The sequence below is a fragment of the Moschus berezovskii genome, chromosome 11, assembly GCF_049115385.1.
Source record: "Moschus berezovskii isolate FMDL1 chromosome 11, NW_MosBer_1.0, whole genome shotgun sequence".
NCBI classification, from domain to species: Eukaryota; Metazoa; Chordata; class Mammalia; order Artiodactyla; family Moschidae; genus Moschus; species Moschus berezovskii.
Genome location: NC_142470.1, coordinates 6,145,012 through 6,168,540, shown reverse-complemented (window position 1 = coordinate 6,168,540; position 23,529 = coordinate 6,145,012). Strand labels below are relative to the sequence as shown.

General features: G+C 54.6%; 1 protein-coding gene across 4 annotated transcripts in view; it reads left to right on the top strand.

Moving 5' to 3' along the window:
- HMCN2 (hemicentin 2) overlaps window positions 1-23,529 on the top strand; it is a 173,898-nt gene that overhangs the window by 136,311 nt on the left and 14,058 nt on the right. For 2 of the 4 annotated variants that reach the window (XM_055399540.2, XM_055399539.2), the window contains exons 66-86: window positions 102-285; window positions 3,144-3,241; window positions 3,780-4,046; window positions 4,800-4,990; window positions 5,448-5,529; window positions 5,625-5,761; window positions 6,364-6,505; window positions 6,592-6,736; window positions 7,527-7,654; window positions 8,479-8,635; window positions 9,403-9,524; window positions 10,349-10,513; window positions 11,799-11,906; window positions 12,123-12,257; window positions 12,620-12,754; window positions 13,307-13,497; window positions 15,129-15,342; window positions 16,527-16,661; window positions 17,856-18,046; window positions 19,610-19,691; window positions 23,181-23,450. In XM_055399540.2, coding sequence (XP_055255515.2) covers window positions 102-285; window positions 3,144-3,241; window positions 3,780-4,046; window positions 4,800-4,990; window positions 5,448-5,529; window positions 5,625-5,761; window positions 6,364-6,505; window positions 6,592-6,736; window positions 7,527-7,654; window positions 8,479-8,635; window positions 9,403-9,524; window positions 10,349-10,513; window positions 11,799-11,906; window positions 12,123-12,257; window positions 12,620-12,754; window positions 13,307-13,497; window positions 15,129-15,342; window positions 16,527-16,661; window positions 17,856-18,046; window positions 19,610-19,691; window positions 23,181-23,450 — 3,279 coding nt within the window. The remainder of the gene's footprint in view (window positions 1-101; window positions 286-3,143; window positions 3,242-3,779; window positions 4,047-4,799; window positions 4,991-5,447; window positions 5,530-5,624; window positions 5,762-6,363; window positions 6,506-6,591; window positions 6,737-7,526; window positions 7,655-8,478; window positions 8,636-9,402; window positions 9,525-10,348; window positions 10,514-11,798; window positions 11,907-12,122; window positions 12,258-12,619; window positions 12,755-13,306; window positions 13,498-15,128; window positions 15,343-16,526; window positions 16,662-17,855; window positions 18,047-19,609; window positions 19,692-23,180; window positions 23,451-23,529) is intronic. The other 2 variants (XM_055399541.2, XM_055399542.2) reach the window with 2 other exon arrangements.

The following is a 23,529-nucleotide window of genomic DNA, read 5'->3' as shown; positions in this document are numbered from 1 at the left end:
CCGCAGTTCGAAAGCATCAGTTCTCTGGCGCTCAGACTTCTTTATGGTCCAGCTCTCTGATCCCATCACTGCTCCTTCTCTCCTCTCTGCCTGCCCACCAGTGCCTCCCACCATCGAGCAGGGGCCAGAGGGTGCAGGGACCCTGGTGCACAGGCTTGGCGATCTGGTGAGCATGAAGTGCCCTGTCCGGGGCTCCCCGCCTATCCACGTGAGCTGGCTCAAGGACGGCCTGCCCCTTCCGCTCTCCCACCGCACCCACCTCCACAGCTCTGGCCGCACCCTCCGGTAAGGCAGTGGTTCCCCAGCCCGCCAGCCAGTACCCCAGACATCCTGCTCAAGCAGCTTGCTTAAAAACACAACTGAATGGCTTTTAGACGGAAAATAATATAAACATATAGAAGTTTTTGACGAGGAGAACGAGAGGACCCAAAATGGAACTCCAGAAATGAAAGTGGCCTCTGCCCTCAGGTTTTCACAGCCCAGTAGGGGAGGCACAGATCCGGGTGATGACATCCGGTTGCACCTGACTCAGCCTAGCCCTGGTAGGAGAAATCAGGGAAGGCTTCCTGGAAGAAGATGCCTGAGCAAAGTCTTCATGCATTCAGCAGCACTTCTTGAGTGCTTGCGGTTCCAGGTGCAGTTCCAGGCACTGGGGTGGAGCAGTGAGCAAAACAAAGCCTGTGCTCTGGCAGTTGTGGGGATGGAAAATAAGCGAGTATAAAAGTGACATGTCACAAGAGATGTGTGCTCGGGTAAGGGAGTAGGAAGTGGGCATGAAGGGCACAGTTTTAAGGTGGCCAGCGGCAGGCACTCAGAGGAGATGACTCTTGAGCAGATGTGAAAGGAGGTGAGAAGGGACGGTGAGTGGATCCCACGGGAAAGAGCTCCCAGGTGGGAAGAGCAGGTGCAAAGGCCCTGAGGTGGGCATGTGGCTGTGCATTCTAGGAACAGAGTTGGAGGGTCGGTGAAGGGAAGGTCTGTCAGGCGACATAGGGCTTTGTAAGTGCTTCAAAAGACTTGGGTTTTCCTAAGGAGAGAAGGGGAGCCCTGGAAGGGTTTTCAGCAGAGAAGCCTCGTGATGTGGCTCGACTTTTGTGTCTGTGGTAGAATATACATAAAAGAGCACTGAAGAATTGATGCTTTTGAACTGTGGGGTTGGAGAAGACTCTTGAGAGTCCCTTGGACTGCAAGGAGATCCAACTAGTCCATCCTGAAGGAAATCAGTCCTGGGTGTCCATTGGAAGGACCGATGTTGAAGGTGAAACTCCAATACTTTGGCCACCTGATGCGAAGAGCTGACTCATTGGAAAAGACTCCGATGCTGGGAAAGATTGAGGGCAGGAGGAGAAAGGGATGACAGAGGATGAGATGGTTGGATGGCATCACCGACTCAATGGACATGAGTTTGAGTGAACTCTAGGAGTTGGTGATGGACAGGGAGGCCTAGCGTGCTGCAGTCCATGGGGTCGCAAAGAGTCGGACACGACTGAGTGACTGAACTGAACTGAACACATAAAAGAAAATCTAGCATTTTTAAGTGTACTGTTCAGTGGCATTAAGGACACTCACGCTGTTGGGCAGCCATCACCATCATCCTTCTCCAGACCTTTGCATCTTCCCAAACTGCCACTCTGCCCCATTAAACACCAGTTCCCCACCCCCACCCCATCTCCTGGCACCTAGCATCGTACTTTCTGTCTCTATGAATTTGCCTTATTCTAAGTCCCTCATGTAAGTGGCATCATGCAACAGCTGTCCTCTGTCACAGGTTTATTTCACTTAGCATCATGTTTTCAAGATTTGTCCGTGTTGTTGTTTAGTCACTAAGTCGTGTCCTACTCTTTTTGCGACCCCTTGGAGCCTGCCAGGCTCCTCTGTCCATGGGGATTTCCCATTACCTATAAGGGTAATGGAGTGGGTTGCCATTTCCTCCTCCAGGGGATCTTCACAACCCTAATATTTCAAACTTTCCACCCTAATATTTAAGGCTGAATAATGTCACGTGGTGTGTGTAGAACACACTTCCTTTATCCTTCCACTCGCTCGTCAGTGGACACTTGGACTGCATCCACATTTCAGCAGTTGTGTGAATAATGCTAGAAAATGTGAATAATGCTGCTGTGGACGTCGTAGTACGCACATCCACTTGAGCTTCTACTTTCATTTCTTTGGGGTTGTGACTTAGGGTGCAGTGTGGACAGCAGACTGTACTGTAGGCAGACTGTAGGGCTGAGAGCTCAGTAGGAGGGTGTTCTGGGGCTTCGATCATAATCCAGGTGAGACACGGTGGGGGGGGGCCTGGGTCAGAACCACGTGACGGGGGTGATGGCGATGGCCCAGCTGGCGGTGTCGTGGAGAGAGGCGAGATGGTGGGAGGAGTTGAGCAGGGCTCTGGGATCTTTATCCGGAAACTGGGAAGGCTGAGTTTCCATTTTCTGAGAGGGGTCCACAGTGGGAGGAGCAGGTTGAGACCTGGGCTCTCTTCCCACATGTTGGTTGGAGAGATTCTTGGACATAAGGAGAGATTCTTGGACATAAGGAAAGATGGAAACCAGGCACTGGATACTCTAGTTGGGAGTTCAGGAAATAGGTGCTTGGAGATGGTCCGCAAACAGGTGGTGCTAGAAGCCAGGATGGGCTGCAGTCCCCGGGGAGCAAGTGCGGGCTGTGCCCAGGTTGCCAGCATTAGGGCGGGTATAACAGACATTTTAGGGTCACTGTGGACGTTGACAAAGGCTACTCAGGAGGAGTGGTCAGGGTGAAAGGAGATTCAACAGACAGTGGGGGTTCAGGCAGTGGAGATGTCTGAGTCCTGAAAGCTGAGCAGGATTGCCTAGAAGAAAGGGGTGGGAACAGCAGGCCGCCCTGGGGAGGGGTGGTGGAGCTTCAGAATTTGGGAAGCAGGAAGTCTGGGTGCAGAGTGAGGTGGGCAGAGAAGGCAGCAGGGGTGGAGGTGGGGCGTCTGGGCTTCATTCTGGGGCTTTAAGCAGAGGCAGCACCTGGTCAGGTGTATGTTTCAGAGCCGCGCCCCTCTGGCCAGTGAGGCGTTGGGGACAGGACGGGACGGAAGAGAAAGGGGTCTGAGTCCCGCTCTCTCTTTCTCCCCCCTCACTCTCGCCCCTCCCTTTGCGCGAGGGCACCAGGATTTCCCAGGTGCAACTGGCCGACTCGGGAACCTTCACCTGTGTGGCCGCGAGCCCAGCAGGCGTGGCCGACAGGCAGTTCGTCTTACAGGTGCAAGGTACGGAGCAGGGGGTGGGCTCCCAGGTCCTTTGGCCTCAGGGGTGAGGTCAAGGCCCTGTCCCCTCCCCTCCCCTCTGAGTGGAACCAGGGGTTGGCCCTCAGGGGTGTCAAGGCAGGACACACACTCAGCCTCCGGTTCATTCGGTCACTCTTTCACTGATCTCACGAGCGGTCCTTGGACACTAGCGTGCCAGGGCCTCACCAGGCCCCGGAATACGGCAGTGAGCAGAGGTGGCTGCTGACACTAGGAGGCCAGTGAGGAAAACAGCTCTGTAGAAAGACAATTAAAATTCCAGGCGACTGTGATGCCAGGTGAAGGAGAGGATGCTAGGGGAGCACTGAGGGGGCACCTCACCTGGCCTCGGGGTTTCAGGGAAGGCTTCCTGGAGGAGGTGAGGTCTAAGTTATGGACTGGAGATGAGAAGGAATAGACCTGGAGAAGGGCACTCTGGCCAATAGTTACAGTCTGTGCAAAGGTCCAGGGGCCACCTGGCATCAAATAAATTGATTCGTGCTCACTCTTTGGCTCTGCACAGTGCCCCCTGTCCTGGAGCCGGCCGAGTTCCAGAATGACGTGGCAGTGGTCCGTGGCTCCCTGGTGTTCCTCCCCTGTGAAGCCCGGGGAAGCCCCTTGCCCTTTGTGTCATGGATGAAAGATGGGGAACCATTGTTGCCCCAGAGCCTAGAGTATGGGCCTGGCCTGCTGCTGGAGGCAGTGGAAGCAGAGGATGCGGGGACCTACTCCTGTGTGGCTGTGAGTGAGGCAGGGGAAGCCAGGAGGCACTTTCAGCTGACGGTGATGGGTGAGTTGCCTGCCCCCAGTGCCAGTTTTTCTGGGCTGGGAGTGGCCAGGGTTCCTCGGGGTGTGGGGGCATTGGAGAAGGTGGTGAGGGAGGTGAGCACCCCAGAGGCTTGGGGCTTAGGGAACAGGTCTCACTGACCTGGCTGCAGTGGCTGGGGACCCAGATTCTTCATTCCCCTGGGGCTGTGCCCCCTAGTCTCATCACCCAAACCTTGTAAAGCAGGAAAAAGGCCACTGAGGTCTCAGGACTCTGGGTCTCAAGCACAAGATTTTGCAAGAGCTGTGCCACATTGAAAAGACACATCTCCTTTCATACTGTTTCCTGGTTGGTTTTAAAGCACAGATAATTGCCCCAGGCAGATGTGCCCATGGTCTGATGCTTCTAGGGCCCTCCAACACCATCACCAGGTCTTCCCTGGTGGTTCAGTGGTAAAGAATCTGCCTGCAATGCAGGAGACCTGGGTTTGATCCCTGGGTTGGGAAGATCCCCTGGAGAAGGAAGTGGCTACCCACTCCAGTATTCTGGCCTGGGAAATCCCAAGGATAAAGGAGCCAGGTGGGCTACAGTCCATGGAGACACAAAGAGTTGGACACAAATGAAGAACTAAACAACAGCAGCAGTAACACCATCACCACCGCCTGTTTGCAGGCCCGTCTGCTGTCAGCATCTGGGTGGTGGGGGAGGGGATGAGCCCCAGCTCCTAGTGCTCCCGGCACGGCCCCCAAGGCTGACCCAGGGTGGGGTGTCTTTCAGATCCCCCCTATATCGAGGACTCAGGCCAGCCCGAAGAGCTGTTGCTGACACCTGGAACCCCCTTGGAGCTCCTGTGTGATGCCCGGGGCACCCCTGCACCCAACATCACCTGGCACAAGGATGGGCAGGCCCTGAGCAGGCCAGAGGATGGCAAAGGGGCCAGGCGGGCGCTCCGGGTGGAGGGTGTGCAGGTGCGGCTGCCCCAGCTGCCACAGGAAGAGGCTGCGGCGGGGAGGGGCGGGGCATGGTGGCGCAGGCAAGGCTCGGCCAAGCTCCGCTTTTGTTTGGGGTGTGAGGATGTGACGATGACCCCCTTGGCCTGGGGCCATGCCCTTGGGAACCCCCAGCCAGGTCTGACCCAAGGCTGATGCGGAAACCAGATTAATCCCTAGCCCAACCAGAAAAGAACTGGTATAGTCAAGGGGGACTTCCTGGGGGAGACGAACTCTGCCCTAGCCCTGAAATAAGGGCGGGGAAGTAAAAAGGAAGGAAAGTCCCAGAGAGGAGAACGGGCTGGTGGCAGAGATCGGGTGGAGGCAACAGGCCTGAGTCTGAGTCCTGGGCAACTTAGCTGTGTAAGTGGGAAGCCAGGTCAGGAGGCGGGCAGGCTGGGGCCAGAGGCTGGGGCTCACCCTGCTCCATCCCCAGGTGAGTGATGCTGGGCTGTACACTTGCCTGGCCCACAGCCCTGCCGGTGAAGTTGAGAAGAGCTTCCGGGTCAGAGTTCAAGGTATGGGGGTGCCAGAGTTGGGGCAGGAGAGGAAGGCAGGATGGGACAGGCAGAGGTGAGTCCATCTCTCACGCCCTCTCTGCCTGCCCCACCAGCCCCTCCAAATGTCATTGGGCCCCATGGCCCCCGCTTTGTGGTTGGCCTGGCCCCGGGACAGCTGGTACTAGAGTGCTCAGTGGAGGCAGACCCGGCTCCGGAGATCGAGTGGCACCGAGAAGGCATCCTGCTGCAGGTGGGTGCCAGGCTGGGCACCCTGGGGCACTGCCTTCTGTCCCTCTTGGGCCCCAGACCCTGGGCAGACTGGCTCCCAGGTGCCAGGAGCCTGTTCGAGGCCAGCACAGCACATACCTGCTCTCCTGACTGTTAAATTATATCTCCACCCTGTTAAATTGTTATATTATTATTACCTCATATTGGTGATGGGGCCACTGAGGCAAGGCTGAGGTTTGCATCCAGGACTTTTGTTGCCTATCTGTACTGTACCTTTGAGCCAGGCCTCGTGACTGTGTGGCCTGGGGCCCGTTCCTGAGGTTCTCTGTGCTCACCCCTGAAATGCGGCCCATTTGTGGCTGTGGATTCAAGGATTGTAGATCTGAGGGAGGCTCCAGCTCCTGCTCTGAGCATGAGCCCCCTGCAACAGGCCTGAAGGAGGAGCTCCAGGGAGGATGCCCTTCCCTCCCAAAGGAGCCTGTTTCCCTAGAGAGTCCTCAGCTGGGCATAAGTGCAGTGGCTGCGGGCCAGTCCCACTGGTTCCATGACCCTGCCACCTGGGGGGCTGGCCAGGGCCAGCCCCGTACTGATGAGGGTCTGTCACCCTGGGGGGGGTCTCTCCAGGCAGATGCCCACACCCAGTTCCCCGAGGAGGGCAGATTCCTCCAGCTGCAGGCACTGAGCACGGCCGACAGCGGCAACTACAGCTGCACCGCCCGCAATGCGGCGGGCAGCACCAGCCTGGCCTTCCATGTGGAGGTCCACAGTGAGTGCTCCCACCCCACCCGCCCTGCCCACCCCCTGGAGAGTGACAGACTCCCAGCACCCGCTCCCTCTGTGCCTCTCCTCCAGCGGTGCCCACCATCCAGCCAGGACCACCTACAGTGAGTGCCTCCGTGAACCAGACGACCCTGCTGCCCTGCCAGGCAGACGGTACCCCCCGGCCCCTCGTGAGCTGGCGAAAGGACGGGGTCCCCCTGGATCTCGGGAGCCCCAGGTGGGTGCTGGCAAGAGAGGGCCTTGGGGAGGGGCTCAGGTACCTCTCTGCAGGTTGTAAATGGAAGCCCACCTGGGCAGTTGAAGCAGGAAGGACATGGGTCTTTTCAGAACCCAAGGACAGGCATGCCCACTGGTTAAGGGCCTGAGAACCCCTGTCTGTCTGTCTGTGTCTGGTTTTGACTCTTGCTTGCTAATCTCTGTTTCCATGTACAGGTTTCAGGTCTCTCTGTCTCTCAGATCAATTTTCTATATCTTCTTTCTCTGCAAACAGGTTAGGGATGCTCCCCCACCAGCCTTCCACCCCGCCCAAGTTATAACTCCTGCATTCACACAAGTTGCAGAGCTGGAGAGCTGTCTGTGAATCCCAGTTCCAAATTCCCAGGGCAGAGAATTCCATTGGCCCACACTGCAGGGCGTGTTTGTCCCCTCCAGTCGGCTGTGGCCATGGGTGGGATCACAGAGTACAGACATGGCCCCTGGGAAAGGGCAGTTGCCAGACCTGATCTAGAGGCTGTTCTCAGAAGGAGTGGGGGTACCACTGCCTGCTGGCTCTTGGGGAGAGGCTGGGTCAAGGTAGGAGCATGGAAGGCCGGAAGCAGCCACTCTCACCCTTTCTGATTCTAGGTTGCCATGTGGGTTGCTGCCCATGGCCATGACCCCCACGCCACCCTGACCTTGGCCTCAAACCTGCAGGACTCCTGAGTTAGCACCCTCTTGCTGGAAAAGTGAGGGACAGAGGGGAGGGTCTTGCTGGAGACACAACCAGGGGTCCCCTCCCTGTGTTCCAGGTTTCAAGTTCTGCCCGAAGGTTCCCTGAGGATCCAGCCAGTCCTCACCCAGGACGCTGGCCACTATCTCTGCCTGGCATCCAACCCTGCAGGTTCCGATCGGCAGGGTCGTGACCTCCGGGTCTTCGGTAGGTAGATGAGGGAAGGTGTGTTTTTTGCCTTCAGCACCTAATCCCTGTCAGGGCCGGATCCTGCTTAGCTTCTGGGTCATCCTAACTGTCGGAGCCAAGAGCAATGGCTTTCAAATGTTTTTTGACTATGAAGCCCATTGGTTAAAAGTTTTGAGTGTATGTACTCAAATATGCATATTTATTTTTATGCAAGCATATACGCTTACTAGAAAGTGAAGTCGCTCAGCCGTGTCCGACTTTGCGACCCCATGGACTGTAGCCTACCAGGCTCCTCCGTCCATGGGATTTTCCAGGCAAGAATACTGGAGTGGGTTGCCACTTCCTTCTCCAGGAAATCTTCCCAACCCAGGCAAGTGTTGTAGGCAGACGCTTTACCATCTGAGCCACCAGGGAACACTTACTACTATACTATTATATTACTGATAAAAGATGTACAAGCTGTATAACACTCAGAATCACTGAGCCAGAGGCTCTAATCTGCTCTTCAATCCGATTGATCACCTTGGTGGAGGCAGCTGAGCCCTGTCCTCAGGCAGGCTGCTGGGGAATTTTGCCCTGGAGGCTTCATTCAAGGAGAGGTAGTTAGGGAGATGCCAACCTCAAGGGTGAGCAAAGGTCCCATCACCCCAGCTTTGGGAGCCCATTGGAAGACCCACTCTGGGAGTTTCTCCTGCCTCCCGGTCCCTGCTTCCTCGGGGGTGGGTTGAAGGGGATAAGAGTAAACCCTGCTCCTCGACTTCATCTCTGGGCACAGCCCCACCAGACCCCCTGCCCCTGCCCACGTTCCACACCCTGTCTCCTGATCACTGCTTTCTCCCCAGAGCCTCCAGCCATTGCCCCTGGCCCCTCCAACCTGACCCTGACCGCTCACACCCCAGCCTCACTGCCTTGTGAGGCCAGTGGCTCCCCCAAGCCCCTCGTGGCCTGGTGGAAGGACGGACAGAAGCTGGACTTCCGCCTGCAGCAGGGCGCCTACAGGTGCTGAGCTGGTCCTTCCGGGGACATTGTGAGATCCTCAGGGTGGAGGAGGGCTTGCCCATTTCACAGATGGGGAGCTGGGTCAGAACCGAGGTAGTGACGTGCTTGGGTCTCACTCACCAAAGCCAGCACCAGAACTTTTGTGTCCGGACCTCAGGGGGCAAGGAGGTCTTTACAGGAGATGCTCGATAGGAGGTGGGGGCATTGGGGACATACAGCCAAATGGAGAATATACGGTCTTTAAAAACCCACCTAGAAGCTTAAATTCATGCTGGCTGAGACTGAACCCATAGCGCCTGTAGCAGCCTTGGTCTCCCTGTTTCTCAAATCTGATCCTGAACTGATCCCTGGGAGGATTAAGGGAGCCAGTTCAGCAATGAATTCACCAGGTATTTGTTGTGTTAGGTGCCAGGTCATCGTGGAGCTTTGTAACGAAACAGGTGTTCAGTGAACACGAGCAGTTCTAATCAGGGCTTTGGGTGTGGTTGTATCGCAGAAGTTATCCTAGGTGGTGACTTTAGAAAACTTTCTAGAATTATGGAGAAACCCAGGTGAAGACATTAAAATTGCCCACAAACTCAACATCTAGACCTTAAGAGGTGGAAAATTCTAGGAGAAACTTTTTGAGTCGGCACTGGAGGCCAGATACAGGAAGGGAAAACAGTCAGGAGACACATGCCCTGCCTCCAAGTTCCCCAGGCAGGGAAGTCATGGCTGGCTGGTTTCAGGTCAGCCAAGCCAGTCACTTAGTCTGTCTGTCTGTCCAGACTCCTGCCCTCCAACACCTTGCTCCTTGAAGCTCCCGGCCCCCAGGACTCAGCCCTGTTTGAGTGTGTGGTGAGCAATGAAGTGGGCGAGGCCCGCAAGCTCTACTGGGTGACGGTTCACGGTGAGTTCACGGTCAGGGGTGAGAGTTAATGGTGAGTTCAGGGTCAGGGCTGACGGTTTACGGGAAGCTCACAGTCAGGGGTGAAGGTTGAGGACAGTGTCTCCCTCTCCTGGGCTCTCTTTCCGCCTGCAAGGACCTGAGGGTTTCCCCGAGTCTTTCTTTGCTTCCTGAATCACCTCCTCCAGGAAGGCCTCTCTGATCCTGCCCTCCCACACTGACATAACCCAACTCCAGCACAGCCTGTGGGAGCTTGTAGGAGAGGCTTCTCCCTAAATCCAGAATGTTCTGAACCAAAATCTGACCTTGTCATCACCTCAGATAAAAGCCCCTCCCACCATGGCTACTGCCCTCAGGATAGAAAGCTCAGTGTCACCTGGGCTCACAAGGTCAGCCCTGCTGGCCCCCAGGTTCAGTTCAGCTTTTTGCTCCTTACCTCGGCGCCTTTGCACATGCTGTTCCCTCTGCAGTGAACACTCTTCCCTTCACCCAGGCAACACCTGCTCTTCCTTCAGATCTCAGGTTAAATGCCATGTCCCCCGAGGGCCTTCTCTGACCTCCCCACCTCTGTGCCCCCACCAAGTGCCCTTGTGTTGTGAAACGCTCCCTGAGATAGCTGGCTAGTATCTCTAGAAATCAGTTCATAACTATCCCCAGGCCCAGCAAAACACAGCTGAGTGAACAGATGTGACTGCCTCTCCGCTGTGCCTCGCCCCGGCCCCTCATCACTGATGTCCCCTGTGTCTTAGTCTGTCCAGCCTTCTCATCCGCTTGGCCCCATGGCTCTGTGTTCCCCCGGGGACCTCAAGCCCTGACTTGTGTTTCAGTGCCTCCCACCATTGCCGACGACCAGACAGACTTCACCGTGACAATGATGGCACCCGTGGTCCTCACGTGCCACAGCACGGGCGTGCCGGCCCCGGTCGTGTCCTGGAGCAAAGCAGGCACCCGGCTGGGGGTGCGAGGGAGCGGCTACCGTGTGTCACCTTCCGGTGAGTAAGGGTGAGCCACGTGGACCTCTGCGGAGGGGACACTAAGGGACACTGGGCAGAGGCCGTGAAAGCAGCCCCCTGGGGCCTGGTGGTTGAGCAGGATGGAAAGTTCTGGCCCGACTCTGCGATTCCCTCATTGTGTGATCTGGGAGAACCCCCTGACCCTCTCTGAGTCTCCCCGTCCAATCCCTGGAGTGTTGATAATCATCAGTCGGTCCCTGATGCTAGCTGGTAAGCCGTTGCTGCTTAAGGACAAAATGAGAGAGATAAGAGCTACTCGAGAGTTTTCACAAAGCTGGTTTTAGCTCATTAGAATTGTCCTTTATTCTGAAATCGTGCTTTTCTTAATAATTTGGGGTTTAAAGTTTTTATGAAATTCAGGTGAAAGTAGATGTGATGTGACTTAAGTAGTAGTAGATGTGACTTCAGTGTCTTTGCTTGTCAAAATAAAAAGTTGGCAACTTTACACGAATTCTCCAAATTAAATGTATTTGTTAGCTGATTGGTTAGGGAAATCCTAAAGTGTGTGAACCGTTGGCCAGATCTGTAGTTGTCCAACTCTTGCAAAGCAATAGAACTCTTCCTTCTGACTAGTGGCTATGAGGAAGCCAGACACGTGAGAGAAGGTAGGTTCTGGTTCCATTTGGAGCTGGGAGTGGGGGGGCGGTGCTGCAGAGTGGTCCAGAGTCAGGCGGACCTCACTTCCCTTGCCCACTCGGGAGGCCCTTAGGGGTCTACAGGGGATGATTTAGAAACCACCTTACCTGACTCTTAAGGTGCAGCCTACAGCCTGGGAAGGTTAAAATGGTGTTCACGGAGCAGCCAAGACACAGGGAGAGAGGCAAAGGGAGGACAGAGGAGGTAACCCAGGAGGGCTTCCTGGGGGAGGCAAATTTTGAGCAGAGCACAAAGATAGCAGGGTGAAGGCCTGTGGAACCTTGGTAAGGTGGAGGCGGACCAGGGATTCCAGGTGGGGCAGTGGCAGATCCTGGCACATCACAGCCAGAAAGGTCTAAAGCCCATTCTGTATGATTCCACATTGTACACCTGGCCCAGAGACTGGAAGATGCAGAGAAAGGAAGGGACCTCCCCATGGTTATGCTCTGGGCAGGGAGAGAGGCAGGCCCAGGTTCCCCCATGCTCCTTACAAATGGGCAGGGAGGCAGGTTGAGTGGCGTGCAACAGAGATACCAGAGTAGGATGTGTAAGAGCCCAGCTGGCTTCTTCCCTGGGATGTCCGTTCCGGGTCCCCTCATCCCTCTCTGTGCCCCATTCCCACCCACAGGGGCCCTGGAAATCGGGCAGGCCCTCCCCATCCACACCGGCCGCTACACCTGCACGGCCCACAACACTGCAGGCATGGCCCACAAGCACGTGGTCCTCACTGTGCAAGGTAAGCGTCCCCAGGCCAGACAGCCGTGGCCCTGGAGGCAGGGGAGCAGGTGGAGGGCTAGGGGATTCTCTGGGAGAAAAGACTCAGCCTGCCTATGTCCTCCATTCCGAGGTTTCCGAAACTCCCTGTTCCCTTTAGAAGCTTCTCTCTCTGGTGCTCAGACACCCCCCGGTAGGAGGTGTCCCCAGGGACCTCTGCCACCCTGTTCCTTTGCAGCCTCTCCCGTTGTGAAGCCTCTGCCCAGTGTGGTCTGGGCGGTGGCCGAGGAGGAGGTGCTACTGCCCTGCGAGGCCTCGGGCATCCCTCGGCCGAGCATCGCCTGGCAGAAGGAGGGGCTCAGCGTGCCTGCAGGTGAGTCCCCTCTTGGGGTCCTCCTTCCCGTCCCGGGGCTGCCCACTCCTGTGGGGAGGTCTGGAAAGCCCGTGCCCTGCCCAGAGGCATGGCACCCACCTCCTGCCCTCCTGTCTTCCCTCACCAGCCCAGAGCCCTTCATTCTGCCTGAGCGCTCGGTGGCTGGGTTGGGGGACTGAGGACGGGGACAGCCCAGAAGGACTCTGGGTCCAGTATCCAGGCTCACTCTGTCCCCCAGTCAGCCTGTGACCACAGCGAGTCACTTGCCTGGTCAGACCAAACCACCCAAACAAGCTTCCTGCCTTCCTCGGGGGTCCTGCTGCCCCACCCACCAGCTCCCAATTCCTCCCCGCCAAATCCAGGGGCCGGTACCCAGGTCCTCCCTGGTGGACAGCTGCGGATTATCCATGTCAGCCCAGAGGATGCTGGGAACTATTTCTGCCTCGCCCAGAACAGCGCAGGCAGTGCCGTGGGGAAGACTCGGCTGGTGGTGCAAGGTGGGCCTGGGGAGGGGGACCAAAGTGGACCCCGGTGAGCTAGGGGCTTTGAGACTCCTGAGAGCCCCTCCGGTCTCTGCCTGGCTCTGGTCCCAGGTGGGACATGTCCCTGCATCCATGCCTATTCCAGCATGGCTGGTGGTTCTAGAAGGAATTCGAGGAACACATCTCCAGTTTTTGCACCCAAGGTCTGGCTTCAGACAGTAACTCCAGTCCTCTCTGCTTCCTCTGGCCTCTCGTGGGAAACAAGTCTGGTTGTTCTTTGTTCCTGTTGGCTTTGCAGTAGCGACAGCCATTTCTGTGGTGTTAGTCCCTGTGTGTGCATGTGTGTGAATGGGGTCACTGCATCACAGCTCCGCCAAATGCGAGAAAATCCCCAGGTTGTGCAGTCCACGGGCAGTGGCTTATGAGCAGGGGACAGTGGGGTGGGGGGAGGGCAGCAGGTGAGGTGGAAGAAGGGGCTGAGGGTGTGCCAAGCGCCAGGGGCACTGGACGGGGGCAGGCCACCCCAGGCCAGTCCCAGTCCCCAAGCGAGCTCCCCTCCCCCCACAGTCCCGCCTGCGATCAAGCCTGGGCTCCCCGACCTGTCCATCACGGAGGGCGCCCACGCCCTCCTGCCCTGCACCGCCAGCGGCAGCCCCGAGCCTAACGTCACCTGGGAAAAGGATGGCCAGCCTGTGTCTGGAGCTGAGGGGAAGTTCACCATCCAGCCTTCCGGGGAGCTGTTGGTGAAAAACTCAGAGGTGAGGGTCAGACCCCTGGGAGCAGAGAGAGATAATAGTGGCAGCAGGAGCGGCAGACACCTGCTGAGAACCTCCTGTGTGTCCTGCTCTGTGCTGAGCCCCGCGCCCTTTCTTAATCCTAGAATCTGCGGAAGTAGGTATTATCACCCCCGCTACAGATGAGGAAGGGTGGCTCAGTGCTAAAGAATCTGCCTGGCCAAGTTTGATCCCTGGGTCAGGAAGATCTCCTGGAGAAGGAAATGGCAACCCACTCCAGTATTCTTGCCTGGGAAATCCCATGGACAGAGGAGCCTGGCGGGCTACAGTCCGCGGGGTCTCAGAGTCAGAAGCAACTTAGTGACTAAAGAACAACAGATGAGGAAACAGGTTCAGAGCGTACCCAGGTGCTCAAGACACGCTGTTGCCAAGAGGCAGAATGGAGATTTGAATCAGGACCTCTGTGACTAGTTCCTGGGGAGGGAAGGAGCCCTGGAAGGAAGGAGAGGGATGCATGGCAATGACTTTATGTCCCCAAACTGCCCCTACTGTTCTCAACCTGAGCCTCGGGCGTGAACGTGACCCAGGCCCCCTTCCCCTATCAGCATGCATCATGTTCTGTAATGACAAAAACTTGCTCTCCAGTCGGATGGGCGGCTGGCTGCTGGACGGGCAAACCTAAGGGAGTCTCGGGCAGGGATCCTGCCACACAGGGAACCAGATGTGCAATGGTGAGAGCCCTGTTGAGATGCCCATCGGGACGTCTCTTCTCAGAGAAAGACTGGCCTCAGGGATGATGGATGAGCGTTCAGTGAATAGTGACTATTACAAGCGTGTGGTCAGGCCTGGATGGTAAAGGCTGAAAATTCAATAAACAATCAAATGAAGAATTTTTTTAAAAAGGGAATTTTATTTGAGCCCAACTGAGGATGATAACCCAGGGGACCTGTTAGACATCAAAGACACAGTCACATACATTTTTAAGACAAAAAAATCATACATCAAAATGAGATACTGGTATTGTAGATAAAGTTCACATACTCCAGGTAAGCACGTACAAAGTGAGCAGCAAGTCACCGTGACCCTCTTAGAGAGCTGGAAAAGAATGCTCTTCTTTTAAGAAGTTATGTCACTAGCGTCAGAGGAAAGAAAAAAGATTGGTCTTTACGGCCGAGCAGGCACATCTGTCTTTGAGGAGGTCTGGTTAATGGGTAATGCACTTTAGGGAGGGGAAGGGAGGCCCAAAAAGACACGGAGACAGAATCTGATTTTTTTTTTTTCTTGTCCTGCCTTAAAATATAAATCTTATTTCATCAAAGCACATAGCCAGGACTTCCCTGGCAGTCCAGAGGTTAAGACCCTGTGCTCCCAAAGCAGGGGGCGCGGGTTCCATCCCTGGGTGGGGAACTAAGATCCGGCAAACCGCACACGGCACAGTCCAAAGAAAGAAAAACAGTGCCTAGTCATATGAAGGTGGCAGGGAGGTGCAACGGTGAAGCCGAGCTATTTGCCAGCTGTGTGAGCTGGGGCAAGTCACTTTGCCTCTCTGGGCAGCATGGTCCACGGGAACCTTCCAGGGAGCAGGTCCCCAGGGAACATTCTGGCTGTTCTGGAGAGGGAGCAGTTCTCAGGCTGATCCATCCCTTTGCCCACAGAGCCAGGACGCTGGCACTTACACCTGTACTGCTGAGAACACCGTGGGCCGTGCCCGCCGCCGAGTGCATCTCACTGTCCTGGCCCTTCCTGTCTTCACCACCCTGCCCGGGGACCGCAGCCTGCGCCTCGGGGACAGGCTGTGGCTTCGCTGTGCGGCCCGGGGCAGCCCTACACCCCGAATAGTCTGGACCGTCAACAACCGGCTGGTCACAGGTCTCGGCCTGCTGGGGGCGGGCGGGACAGGGTCCCGGGGACCCTGAGAGGTTGAAGAGGATGGGGAAGAGGGCGCCAGTCAGCCTGTGGGTTCTGGGTCTCCAGACTTGGCCCTGTCGAGGGGGGGGGACAGGGCAAACACACATGGCCCTACGTGACCAGTCACAGGTCAGACCCGACAAGAAGCCACCTGCAAAAAAGACTCAACCCTGGAGACCTCTGGGCCGGGAACAGGGACCGAACTCTAGCCCAGCCCCTCAGCAAACTCCTTTCCCGGGGGGGTCTTCCCTCCCACCTGCACCCCAGGCGCTATTTCGGGAGGCCCAAGGGTTGGATAGCATCACCGACTCAATGGACACGAACCTGGCAAACTTCGGGAGATAGTGAGGGACAGGGAGGCCTGGCGTGCCTCAGTCCATGGGGTCGCAGAGTCGGACACGATTTAGCGACTAAGCAACAGCAAGGTCTATCCAGGCCCCATGGTATATAGAGTAGGTGCTCCCTAAGTGACTGTTGAATGGATGAATTTCTAAGCCCCTTCCACTGCAAATGATATTTTCAGACCCTCCTAGTCCAAGTACTGGGGAACGTGTGTGGCTGCCGTTTGCACACCTGCAGAAAGCTTTGCCTCAACCCCACAGCTTCCTGGGCAGGGAGCTTGGGAAAGAGCTTCAGCCTCTGTGAGCCCTGCTCTCCATCTTAAAACAGAGAAAACTGTGTGGTCCTGAGGGCAGAATGATTTAATGCAGGAAGCACGCCTGGCAGGGCCTCGCCCAGAGTAAATGGCCCATCAGTGAGCACTTGCCCTTATTCCTGATGTAGGGGCTGTGTCTAATGATGACAGGGAAGTCAAAGGCTGGCCATAGCACCTATCTGTATGTAAATCATGGCATCATCTCTACAAGTGTCTCGTGTTAATAGGTCCCCAAAGACCTACCCTGGCCACTCATCAAACTCAGCGTGAACTTGAAGATGAGAAAAGGCAGGTCCTCAACCGCATCCTCTAACATGGCCTGTGCCTGCCATGATCGGGCCTAACTTGCTTTGGCTTCCAGCAGGGAAAGGGACACTTTGTGCCTTCATGAAGCACCTGCTGGATACCCAGGCCCGAGTTAAGTGTTCTGGGCAGGAGGTCGCGGCACCCTTAGCCCAGAGCTCCTCGGGCATCTCTTTCTCTGCCACAGAAGGGGTGTCCGAGCAGGACGGGGGCAGCACGCTGCAGCGGGTGGCAGTCACCAGAGAGGACAGCGGGACCTACACCTGCTGGGCGGAGAACGGAGTGGGCCGCGTGCAGGCGGTCAGCTTCGTCCACGTGAAGGGTAGGGAGCGGCCCCGTGGGCTTTCTCCAGACTTCTGCTGACCCAGTCTAGTGGTTTTTCTAAGAAACTGGCCTCCTGATCTCTGAACCAGTACCTCTCCACCCTGGTTGGGCTTTGGAATCCCCTGGGGGACTTCATAAAACCCTGAGGCCCAGATTTCACCTGACCAGTAAAGACAAGGCCCGACATCAGTGCTTTTTACCCTCCCCAGATGTCTCGGGCCTTCCCAGGTGGCACTAATGGTAAAGAACCCACCTGCCAAAGCAGGTAGACCTAAGAGATGAGGGTTCAATTCCTGGGTCAGGAAGGTCCCCTGCAGGAGGCTATGGCTACCCACTCCAGTGTTCTTGCCTGGAGAAGCCCTTGGACAGAGGAGCCTGATGGGCTACAGTCCATAGGGTTGTACAGAGTCGGACACAAGTGAAGTGACTTAGCATGCCCAGATGCCCCAAGTGTAGAATGAGATCTGACCCATTGACCTTCAGTACTACCCTCAGCCGAACAGGGTAAGTGTGGGAGGGGGCCAGGGGCCTGGGAAACAAAGTGAGAATCTCACCAGTTTTCCAGTTGCCCCCCCATAGCCCTCCTCTCCCAGTAGCAGCCCAATAACCCTCATGACACCATGACTTGTAGACTCAACTTTAGGATGGAAGGATGGGGCCCAATGGACAGATTGAGCTGCCCGCAGCACCAGGACTCTACTGTTGGTAGATTCAACCTCAGGAAACCAGCAAGGGTGAAAACCGGCACAGGGCAGCCAAGAGTGGTTTAAGCATTGCATGGAATGAGAATCGGAGACGTCTTAGTGTTGCTGTGTCTGACAGAGGTGTCCTAATGATCATGTCATCTTTGTTTTCCAAAGTACCCTACGAGTATATGACACTCATACCATTTCTCCCCTCCTGTGCCTGTCTCAGACATCACTAATCAATCATAGCACTTTTCCCACTTGGCTTCAAATCCTTCTCAGCACGGTGTTCCTGGCAACCACTGCCAAGCTAGTGCACTTGACCCATGACACGGAAGTTGTTTGCTATCCCTAATGTATTGACTTTACATAGCCATGCCGAACCAGCAGAAGCCTTTGTGGGTCGTTGGGGTCTGGCAGGCAGGCCTTTGGGGATGGATTCATGGGAGGCTTAACCTAAAGGGAACCTCCTTTCTGACCCCCCTGTCTGATGTCACCTGACACAGAGGCCCCTGTCCTACAAGGGGAGTCATTTTCCTACCTGGTGGAACCTGTCGGAGGCAGCATCCGGCTGGACTGTGCGGTCCGTGGAGAGCCGGTGCCTGACATCTACTGGATCAAAGACGGCCTTCCGCTGCGGGGCGGCCGGCTCCGGCACCGGCTGCAGAATGGCTCACTGATCATCCGCAGGACGGAGGCAAGGCGGGACCCGGGGCTGGGCTGGGGCCACCCAGGACAAGCTCTGCTCTGATGGCCCAAGACAGTTGTTTAGCAGGTTGGCGCTACCTGATGCAGTCTACAAAGCACTTTCCTGCCCAAACCCAGAGATTCTCCCCCGACTCACTAGGGCGACCTCCAGCCAATGGCTTCATTTCTCTGCGTCTCAAGTACCTTATCCATTCAATGGGGCTAATAATCATCCCACCTCACAGATGTGCAGTGAGAAATCAGTGAGATGATCCACACCAGGTATCTGAGAGTGACTGGCCCCTCGGTAATGCTAATATATATAATCGATAACCACCCCATGGAGCAGAGTAAGCAGATAAGGGTGCCCCATTTGACAGAGGAAGACACTGAGGGTCAGAGAGGCCCCCAGTCAGTAAGCACCTGAGTCAAGGCCTCCCCCCCCAGGTATCCTGATTCCTACTCCATGCTGTTTCCAAAGCCTCGAGTTCAGAGGCAGTCTCTGCTTGCTCACCTTCGCGTCTGTGTCCCAAGTCCCAGTGGCTGCACAGAAACCCACAGTTCGGGGCTGTCATGGACTCACTTTTGAGGTCCTTGATCTCACCCATTTGGGAGCCTGTCTCAGACTGGTATTGAGGCAGCTACGGTAGCAGCAACAGGGCTTCCATGACCTGTGTATTTACAGTGTGGGGCCAGGCACGGTGCCCTGCACTTAGCAAGTGTGATCTCATTTGATGCTCACAACAATCCTATCATCCCCCTTTTAGAGAGGGGGAAACTGAGTGTCCAGAGACACGGTCATGCACTAGTAATGGGTTCAATGTGGTAAGCAGGGAGCCAGAGCCGGTCTCGCCTTGGACTGACGCCCAACTCTGCACTCTTAATTGCATGCCGTGCCTCCCGCTTACAGCCGCTTGGGAGTGGCCTCCCGGCTATGATCTTCTGGGTGTGGACCCTGGCCTTGGCTGCCCCCAGCTCCATCTGATGGCGGTCCTGCCCCTTGGAAGTGAATCTGAGCCAGCATTCTTCCCGAGTTGCCTCATTGCCGTGGTCATGGATATCCTAGGACGAAGTCTTCCCTTTCACCAGGGCCAGGAAGTGCTGCAAACGCTCCCTCCTACCCCGGAAGTCTTGCAGCTGTGCCCCTGAGGAGTCTGCAGTTCAGAAACCTGTTCTTGTCTAACTCAGTGTTGCCCAAACTTTTTTTTTTTTTAAAAAGGCATCCCTAATAATGCTCTGTGGCGTCATAATACTTTTATGTATGTAATTTAGAAGAGGTGGATCTCAAGCATGCTTTGGCAGCATATGGCTCCACTTAGAGCCGTGAACCGCCACCACCCTTAAGCTGCAGGTGTGAAGGGGCAGGAGTTTCCTCTCTGGATTCTATAGAGTAGCAGCCATGGCTGCCCTGCTGATGGAATGTGCAGGCTCCTGGCTGGTTTGGGCTCTCAGCTCCTTCCCGGTTAGGTAGGCCTTGCTCCAGGGGCCCCTTCCTGTGCTCAGCTGTCCCCAGATGCTCCCCGCCGCCCTTGCCCTGCTTTCCTGAATGCCACATCCCCTCCTGTGCCCGCAGATGGACGACGCAGGACAGTACCAGTGCCTGGCAGAGAATGAGCTGGGCGCGGTGGAGAGAGTGGTGGTCCTTGTGCTGCAGAGTGAGTCTCGGGCCCGCCTTTCCTGGCCCTGGGCAGGGGGCACCAGGTGACAGGGATCCTCAGGGGGCAGCTGTGTTGAGGCTGTGGCTGTCTGATGGGACAGGAGGGCCATTCTGAATATTTACTCAGAGCACACAGTTGAAGTCCTATGAATTGTCTCCCTGACGTGGGATGGGAATCAGAGGCTGGTGAGTCCTGGGTACCCAGCAGCCAGGCCTGGGGGAACCTGTTTAGGCAGAACTCAAGGGACTTCCCTGGTGGTCTGCTAGTTAAGTCTCCACGCTTCCAATGCAGGAGGTATGGGTTTGATCCCTGGCTGGTCAATGAAGATCCCACACACTGCATGGCACAGCCAAATAAATTAAGTTAAAAAAAGAACTCAAAACTGTCACCAAGATGATCATGACAGCTCCTACATTTGCCAAGCAGCTTATAACTAACAAAGCACCATGTGAGCCTCAAAATAACCTTATGAAACAGTCTAAATAGGAATTTTTTTAAAGTTTTTATTGGAGTATAGCTGATTTACTAATATAATGTTGTGTTTCTGCTGTACAGTAAAGTGAAACCGTCATGCATACACATATATCCACTCTTTTTTTAAGATTCTTTGCCCATATAGGTCATCCCCCAGAGAGTGCGGGGCGCCCTTTGCTCTGCAGTAGGTCCTCGTTAGTTATCTATTTTACATACGGCAGTGTGTATATGTCAGTCTCCATCTCTGTTTACCCCTCCCCCAACTCTGGAATGAAATAATGCCATTTGCAGCAACATGAATGAACCTAGAGCTTGTCATAGTGAATGAAGTAAATTAGACAGAGAAAGACAAACACCATATGGTATTGCTTATATGTGGAATCAGAAAAACATGGTACAAATGAACTTATTTACAAAACAGAAATAAATAGGGATTTTTAATGAAACTCTGTGTTGAAGATTAACACACCAGGAGGAGGGCACATGTTGCAAGAGCACAACTCAGTGAATTTTCATCACACAATCCAAAAACGGAGCAGTACCAGCTCCCAGACCCTCCCCGCATCACGCCGCCTCCCAGTGCCTACCCCCCTCCCAAGGGAATCACTGTCCAGAGCTGTGCCTTTTAAAAAAATATAGCTCTATTGACACACAATTTATATACCGTAAAATCCACCCATTCATATTAAAAAAAAAGGAGACTCTGTCACATGCTATGGCATGGACGAACCTGGAGGACATTACGTTAAATGAAATAAGCCAGACACGATAATTCTAATTGTATGAGGTCCCTAGAGTAATCAGATTCATAGAGATGGGTAGTAAGATGGTGGGGGCCAAGGGCTGGGTGCGGGGAATGTGGATTAGTGTTCAGTGGATACGGAGTTTCGGTTTGGCAAAATGAAAAAGTTCTGGGGGTAAATGGTGGTGACAGTGGCACGAAACGCAGATACACTCAACACGACTGAGTGGTGTCCTTAAAAATGAGTAAGATGGTAGATTTTATGTTATATGGTTTTTACACAATGTTTTCCCATCCTCACTGCGTGGCATGTGGAATCCTAGCTCCCTGACCAGGGATCGAACCCATACACCCTACACTGGAAGTGTGGAGTCTTAACCACTGGACCTCCAGGGAAGTCCCCACAGGTTTTCAAGTGAGAAAATTCACACACAGGAGCAGAATTGCCGTACTGACTGCGTGAGACTACACATGGCTCCCAAAGATGTGGCCACATCCTAGTCTCCAGGACCTGTGATTTTTATTTTTTTAATTTATTTTTATTTTATGTTGGAATATAGTCGATTGATAGTGTTGTGTTCATTTCAGATGTATAGCAAAGTGATTCAGTTACACACGTATCTCTTCTTTGATCCTTTTCCCATATAATATTATCTTACTTGGAAAAAGAATCTTTGCAGATACAGTTAAGTTAAGGATCTTGAGATAAGGAGGTTGTCTTGAATTGTCTTGGTGAGCTCTGAGTGCCAGCAAGTATTCTTGTAAGAGAGATGCAGAGGGGCATTAGAAAGAGACACACACACAGCAAGAGGAGGGAATGAGATGTTAAGATGGAGGTAGGCGCTGCAGTGATTGCCAGAAGCCCCCCAAAAGCTGTAAGAGGCAATGAACAGCTCCTCCCATGGAGCCCTGGAAGGGGCAGAGCACTTTGACTTTAGCCCCGGGAAACGATTGACCCAGGACTGCTGGCCTCCAGAACTGTGTGAGAACAAATTTTTGCTGTTTTAAACCGTCAGGTCTGTGGCCATTTGTTTCAGCAGCCATGGGAAATGAATATGCTGGCAAATGTTTCCGAGGTGATGACACGCTTCCCCGCTGCAGGGTGAGAGTTCGGCTGGGCCTCACCAGCACTGGGCGTTCTCCATCCTTTTCATTCTAGCCGTTCTGGGGGGTCCATAGTAGTGAGCTGACAGGAATGATTATCTTCAGAGGAGAAACCTGGGGACCAGGGCATGACTCGATGAGAACCACTCACCTGTGGGTGACAGAGTCCACGTCTGCCATGTACCCTGGTGTCAAGCCGCGGCAATTCTAGCAGATGGCAGGGCTTCACTGGAAACAAACTCAGTGTCCTCTAATAGGGACCCAGTTCAGCAAACTGTAACCTGCCCACACAGTGGAACACCAAGTGGTCACTAAAGACGCATATTGAACGCCAGGAAAAGTCCGTTTGATCTGTTATAGAATTAAGGAAGAAGAAAGAGAAAGGGCAATCTGATCACATTCTCATAAGGAAACGCTGTCAAGAAGGAAACACTCCGAAACGAATATTGGAATGGGAGGGCCCTTCGCCTCTGTGTTTTCTAGTCTGTCTGAACGAATACCGGCCACTTGAATACAGGCACACCTCGTTTTATTGTGTTCCGCTTTATTGCACTTTGCCAGTACTGCATTTTTTACAGACTGAAGGCTTGTGGCAGCCCTACGTCGAGCAAGTCTGCTGGCACCATTTTCCCAACAGCATTGGCTCGCTTAGTATCTCTGTGTCACATTGTGATAATTCTCGAACTAGTTCAAACCCTCCCACCAAAAAGATTGTGACTCACTGAAGGCTCAGATGATGGTCAGCGTTTTTAGTCATCAATTATTTTGAAATTAACATATATAGATTGTACTTTTTGGCATAATGCTATTGCACACTTAATAGACTACAGTATTTAGTGTAAACGTCCTTTTTTTTTTCCTTCTCCTTTATTTATTTATTTATTTTTGTCCACACCACATGGCATGCGGGATCTTAAATTCTCTGACCAAGGATCAAACCCATGCACCCTGCAGTGGAAGTGCAGAGTCTTAACCACTGAACTGCCAGGAAATTCCCTAAACATACTTTCTGTATGCACTAGGAAGCCACAAGGTTCACATGATTTGTTTTATTGTGATCCTTGCTTTGTTGCGATGCTCTAGAGCTGAATCTTCAATATCTGCGTGCTCAGCCTGTGTGCAAAAGTACTGAAATGTTCCTGAAAGCTGTCCTGGGCCTCCCGCAGGTGCCCCAGTGTTCCAGGTGAAGCCCCAGGACGTGACAGTGAGATCCGGGGATTCTGTGGCCCTGCGGTGCCAGGCCTCTGGAGAGCCAGTGCCCACGGTGGAGTGGCTGAGAGCAGGCCAGCCCCTGCAGGCCAGCCGGCGGCTCCAGACCCTGCCGGACGGGAGCCTATGGCTGGAGCAAGTGGAGGCCAGAGATGCGGGCCAATATGAGTGCGTCGCTCACAACCTCCTGGGCTCTGCCACAGCCCGGGCGTTCCTGGTCGTGAGAGGTATGGGGCGCCCCTGCCGAGATCTTTACGGATGGGGGTGGAATCCCCTGCCTGATAGGGATCTGTGCGTTGCTTGGGG